Source organism: Henckelia pumila, chromosome 2 (assembly GCF_033568475.1).
Source record: "Henckelia pumila isolate YLH828 chromosome 2, ASM3356847v2, whole genome shotgun sequence".
Taxonomy (NCBI): Eukaryota; Viridiplantae; Streptophyta; class Magnoliopsida; order Lamiales; family Gesneriaceae; genus Henckelia; species Henckelia pumila.
In genome coordinates this window covers 16,195,639-16,201,475 of record NC_133121.1, presented here as the reverse complement: position 1 = coordinate 16,201,475, position 5,837 = coordinate 16,195,639, and the positions used below count along the sequence as shown (strand labels likewise).

The 5,837-nt window shown below is 37.2% G+C and overlaps 2 protein-coding genes across 3 annotated transcripts; both read right to left on the bottom strand.

Annotated features, from left to right (window-relative positions):
- Window positions 1–560: 560 nt before the first annotated feature.
- LOC140883122 (monothiol glutaredoxin-S10-like) lies at window positions 561–3,216 on the bottom strand. Of its 2 annotated transcripts, XM_073289466.1 has the most exons (5): window positions 2,734–3,215; window positions 2,511–2,584; window positions 1,630–1,704; window positions 1,226–1,252; window positions 561–907 (listed from the first exon to the last, which is right to left on the bottom strand). In XM_073289466.1, the coding sequence occupies exons 1-5, from the start codon at window positions 3,015–3,017 to the stop codon at window positions 834–836; spliced, it is 534 nt and encodes a 177-aa protein (XP_073145567.1). In that variant the 5' UTR covers window positions 3,018–3,215; the 3' UTR covers window positions 561–833. The 2 variants fall into 2 exon arrangements, with proteins under 2 accessions (XP_073145567.1, XP_073145568.1); XM_073289467.1 differs by lacking the exon at window positions 1,630–1,704 and having other exon boundaries at window positions 2,734–3,216.
- An 818-nt stretch (window positions 3,217–4,034) lies between these two features.
- On the bottom strand, window positions 4,035–5,569 carry LOC140877276 (probable indole-3-pyruvate monooxygenase YUCCA5). The gene is made up of 3 exons (XM_073280818.1): window positions 4,873–5,569; window positions 4,399–4,770; window positions 4,035–4,271 (listed from the first exon to the last, which is right to left on the bottom strand). Exons 1-3 carry the CDS (start codon window positions 5,542–5,544, stop codon window positions 4,035–4,037), a joined length of 1,281 nt encoding a protein of 426 aa, XP_073136919.1. The 5' UTR covers window positions 5,545–5,569.
- Window positions 5,570–5,837: the final 268 nt, after the last annotated feature.

Below are 5,837 nucleotides of genomic sequence, written 5' to 3'. Positions count from 1 at the left end.
GTAAAGGGATGTTACAACAGAGTCAGTAAATCCGGGATAACTAACGAGTGGGTTGAACAATATCCTTTTAATTTCTTCTATTTTGGTAATGAGTTTTTTGAACTTGGTTTTGCGATAGTTGTCTTCGATGTTGGGTGGAAGATTGCTGAATTCGGAAGAAGGTTACTGAATTCAGAGAAGAGGTTGCTGATCTCAGCCTTGAGGCCAAGGCTGATTTTCGAGAGGGTTGTATTGTTATGGACTAGAGCTTAATGGGCTTTCTTATGAGTTTTGATAGATTGGATTGAGGCCCAAGAGTCTCAAGTCCATAGAAAAATCTAGATGCGTGAATGAAGAGGAATAAAACGTGGGAGTTGTAACTGGTTAGGATGATTCGGTTATTATTCTGGATTTGTAACTAGCTTTGGCTAGGGGTTTACTAACAATTATGCTAGGGTTTACAGAGCTTGCTCTGGGATTTATATATTTTATATTGAATTTCTTCATATAATTTGGGTTCATAACAGGTGGTACCGTGGTACTGGATGATTGAAGAATAGCCTTATGAACATGGAGCGTAATTGAAAAAGAGGTCATCAATAGCTCCAACAAACGTGGAAAAATAATTACAAGTAGTTTACAGCGTATCCATCAGAAAAAGAATTAACTTGTCATTTAAGCAGACACAAATCCTGAAAAGATAAAAGAATTTCATAGTTTTGAAATTTGGACACAAACTTAATAGTACATTTTTTTATTGAAACAAGGAGAAACGGTGGTATATCTTCTTGTAGAACTACTAAAATTCTCAATGCACGAGTAGAACTGGTACACATAACAACTATATCAAGATGCTACTCTGACTTTTTGGCACCAGCTTCGGCCAACAAAGACTCGAGTTTTCCTTCTTGATGCAGCTTGACAGTATCTGACCAAAATAGAATAAGGAAAAAATTTCAGGGGTCATATACATTTGTTTTAGGAAATTATAATGGGCATTAACAATAAGGAAAAAAATTCAGGGGTCATAAACATTTGTTTTAGGAAATTATAATTGGCATTAACTGTCAATCACGCCATAAGATTTAGAAGTCCTTGCTATTTCAGTGATTACCCTATGTATAATTATTTTATTTTCTTCACCAGTAAACATAACTTAGGAATTATGTTTCAAATTTTATACTCAGGAAGTATCTACAAATTCAGCCAAAGTGCAACCATCAACTTAATGTTCATAACAGGATACCTGTACAGCCACCAATATGCTTGCCCCCTGGGAAAGAAAAAGAAATATACAAGTTATAGAAAAACTTCGATAATCGCATAAACAAGGATAACCAAATTCAAAAATGATGCAACTCCACAATGGATTCAAGAATCGAATAAGATGATTACTCTTTATCAATCATTCCTTGCCATATTAGTTACAAGATAGATGAACAATCAAATATAATTCATTAATCTTTCCGAAAGTAATGAATTATTGGTCGAAAAGGCACTTCTTGTTCTTTCATCTAAATATAGCTAATAGCTAGTATTTAGCATTAAAACACAATGATACACCACAAACTGAAATAAACACTTTTGAATTGCAACTGTCACATCATAAACAAAAATTTTGAAAGCTTGTTAATTGTTGATAATTCTTACCTATAAAAACATTGGGAACAGTGGACTGTCCAGTTAGCTTTTCCAAAGCCTTTTGTAGGTCTTGTCCTTGAGGGCCTGAACAATAGAAAACCTTCATGTAACACCACCAGTTATTTGGGTCACATCTAACATCAACTTTCTTGATACAGGATTCATTTTTGCACTCTCACCCTAAGATCTTTTGAGGTTGGGCGATTCGTTCCTCTTTACTTAATGAAGAATACAACAAATGCCTTAGGAAATTTTACATGAGATTGTTTTATAGGTCGACTGAACTTAACTGATTGATTAAGGCCTATTGGATTAAATCAGTTGCCAATTACGTTCTTTAGGCAAACAAATTGAACTAAAATTCCAAGAAATAGGTCAAGGCAAATCATGTCAGCTCCATCTCACTTGTTTGGAAGCATGCCTTTAAAAACATTATGTACTCAAAAAATAAATAAAAGAATTGACTAAGGACTTCATTGTGAAGTGAAACACTCAAAATTATGCTGATTGGAATTACTTAAAGTCATCCACATTTATTAACTATTTTTCACATGTAACAGGTGTTCAAAAATCATTAAAATTGTTTTCAAGCAAATGTAAGCAAAATAAAAATGAAATCGCGAAGCACCCCACACAGATTAAGTGTTAACCAAAGCCGACACACATTTAGTCTTCTAAGGTACATTTTAGTGTGGATGATAAAATAATAATTAATTGCATGATTCACACTCAACCTGTACACCAAACATCAATCATGTAATTAATTACAGTATTACGCTACATAAATTAACTTATGTCTAATCCTTTGTACTTCACATTCTACATATCAAACAGGACCTACAAGACCCAAGTAATAAGCTTTAAGAGAAACGAGAAGGCATGAGTAATACCTAATTGATCCAATTCAATAACAAATGGCTCGACGCCAACACTCTTGAACAAATACTTCACCTCCGATGAGAACCTTCCACAATAAAATTCAAAAAGCCCAATTACAAAATCGAAGAGTAGTATCGACAAAAGTTTTTCATGAAAATCACAGATTATACTGTAAAATCCAAATGAAATATGTTCTCAGCAGAAAAATCAATACTAATCGAAGTGGACACTTACGAGCACCAAGTTTTGGAGTAAACGACAACTGGGTTTCCTCCGACGGTCTTCTTGACGGTGTCTTCCGTCCCCTGTCCGAATGACGCAGAACACATCGGCCGCGTCTTGATGGGCTGCGAATCTCTTGAAATGCTTTTGCAAAGTTTAACATAATTTCCCGAGTAAAAGGTTGAAACAACATTTGGGAGGCAAGAAAGAGTGGCGAATTGGATGCGAAAAGGAGGAGCGGAAGAGAGGGAATCGAAGCCCCTTGCGAGCTGAGACGCCCCGGACATTGACGCCATTATCAGGAAATTCTGCCAAAATTGGCCAAATATTTTAGGTCCCCTTGCGTCTTTGTCACGCAAATCGAAATTCTAGAGCTTCGGGTGTATATAATTATCGAATTGATATGCAAAATTTGGGGAATTAGGGTTTAATGACACGCGGAGGAAGAAAGAAGAACGCTGTGAGATCATTTATTTTTATTTTTTTTAGATTTGAGTTATCAATAATTTAATACCATATTGAAAGCATTATCATCAAAATTATTGTTTTATTAAGCGAAAAACTTTGTCATTAATAATTATTATTGTTCTATGTTTCCATGAAACGATGGTATCCAATTTTCTTGATATACCTATCATGAATTTACATGATTAAATTAAATGCAAACGAAAATCTTTATTTGATTTGCACTTAGAAAATGATAGTATTTACTTTGTTGTGAATTTTTTTCACGACCATTGTTATTCTTAAATGTTTACGGATTAAAACCTTCAAACTAATACAATAACTTGCAAATTAAGTTATTATAAAACAAGCTCAGTCAAAAATTCACACTTGTAGAAGAGTGTTATCATTTTATCAGATATAATATATTTAAAACCGTTGGGTGTGATAGAAAGATGGAATTAAATATTAATCGACTTTTGTTAAATTAATGGGTAAAACTAAACAAATAAATTGTTCAATTTTGTAAATGGATAAAAGATGCCATCTTTCGTCGACTTATTATACGAAAATACCATCATACAACCATGCAAGTCCCTCGGGAGTGGAAATGTCAAGACAAAAGGCCTGGTGACCTTAATTCCTAGCTATGCAATATGCCAACGATTCAAAAGTAGGGAATTTGATTGATATAATATACGGTTTCTATTATCTGAAAATCTTCACAAATATTTGGTTTTACATTACCTATAGTCTTGTTATAATACTTCTCAAAATTTTTATTTGTTCTATACAACCTTTCAAGGATTTAATTTGGCAAAAAAAATTGAGTGAAAAATGGGAGCCAAAGAAAAGAGTTTCAAGGCCCCTTAATTCGATTGAAAGGTTGTAATGCAACTTCTGTGGATAGGCATTTTTTGCTTCTTATAATGCTTCAGATTATGTCTCCAAAGACTGCCGATATCTTGAGCGATTTTCACGGCGTCGGAGGACGCACCGGATAGCCCTCTCCTTGTGAATCCCACGGCGTAGAGTCCATCTTTTCCTTTCCATCCATCTGGGAATGGAGATTTTGGAAACCCATTATTGGAGAAGAATTCAGTGTCCTGCACCAAACAAGTACAAGAAACTTGAGAAAACATGCTCTAGCTAATTGTGTCCCAAGAATAAATAATGGTAAATACAAACAATTAGCATGTATTTATGGGTTCTGATCTTAATTATTTGTCTCACCTGCAGCCAAAAGGGGACGTTGCTGCAGTATCCAGTTGCCAAAATAACCGAGTCTATCTCAAGTTTATCGCCGTTGAGAAGCTCGACCGAGCCGCGCGTAAACTTCTTGATACCGGGGACTACTTGGATATCCCCTGTTTTGATCCGCTCGAGTGCACCAATGTCTAGAACTGGAGTCTTCCCTTGAGTGTTCTTGAGCTCCAATGGTCCGGTAGATGGTCTTTTCAGCCCGTATTTTTCGACGTTTCCGAGTATCATCCATGCCAGAACCAGCAAAATCTTGTCCACCAACCACAATGGCAGCCATTTTAGCATCAACATTGCAAGCTCAAATGATGACTTCCCAAATATCTCCCTCGGCAGCACATGAACCTAAAATACATAAGAAATAGTTGGTGAAACATACTTCTTATATATATAAAGTGCTATTTCAAAACTTTATTTTTAAATTTCTGTATAATTATATATGCTTACCGAGCTGCGAACAACCATTGAAGGCTTGGCGCCATGGTTGCAAAGATCAAGAGAAACCTCCATGCCAGAGTTCCCACAGCCCACAACAACCACATTCTTCCCCCTGAAACTCTCCCCACTCTTGTAATCACAGGCGTGGATCACTTCCCCTCCGAACTCCTTCAAACCTTGGATATCCGGCACCAATCGCTCCGCATTCTCCCCGGTCGCCACCACCAGCCACCGGCAGATATACTCCACCTCATGACCCCGGCCGCCGGCAGAGACTCCTCCTCTAGTACTCACCCTCCACAACCCGCAAGTATCGTCGTACCTCGCCGCCTCCACGCACTCGTTGAACCGCGGTTTTATGTCGAAACTCCTGGCGTACATCTCCAGGTATTCGATGAACTGGTTCTTGGTCGGGTACTCGGGGTAGTGATGGGGAAATGGGAGATTCGGCAACTGGCAGAACTGTTTCGGGAGATGAAGCTTCAAGCGATTGTAAGTCCTCTTCTGCCAGAGAGAGGCTATGCAATCCGATCGTTCGACGATCACGAACGGGACGCCTTGCTGCCTCAGGCCGGCCGCCGTCGCCAGCCCCGACGGCCCCGCTCCGACGATCACGGGGCCGTTAACCCACACACATCTGATGGGGGGCAACGAATCATGTTTCTCTGTGTGATCACACATTCTCGATATTTGTAGTTTAATTTTGTCAAGTGAATTCAGTGTTTTGGAATGAGAAGAGAAGATGGATGGTGGAGGGGTTTAAATAGGTAGAAAGAAGTGGACATTATTACATGTGAAAGTGAAGAGGATATATATTTCTTTTTGTTTAAAACGATGTTTCGATTTTGACTATATATATCTATATATATGTCTATTATTGATTAATATTATATATATATCATTTTGTCCACAAATATTTTGTTGTTTTTTAAATGGGAGTAAAGTATATAAAATATTGTCACCCTAGCTATAAG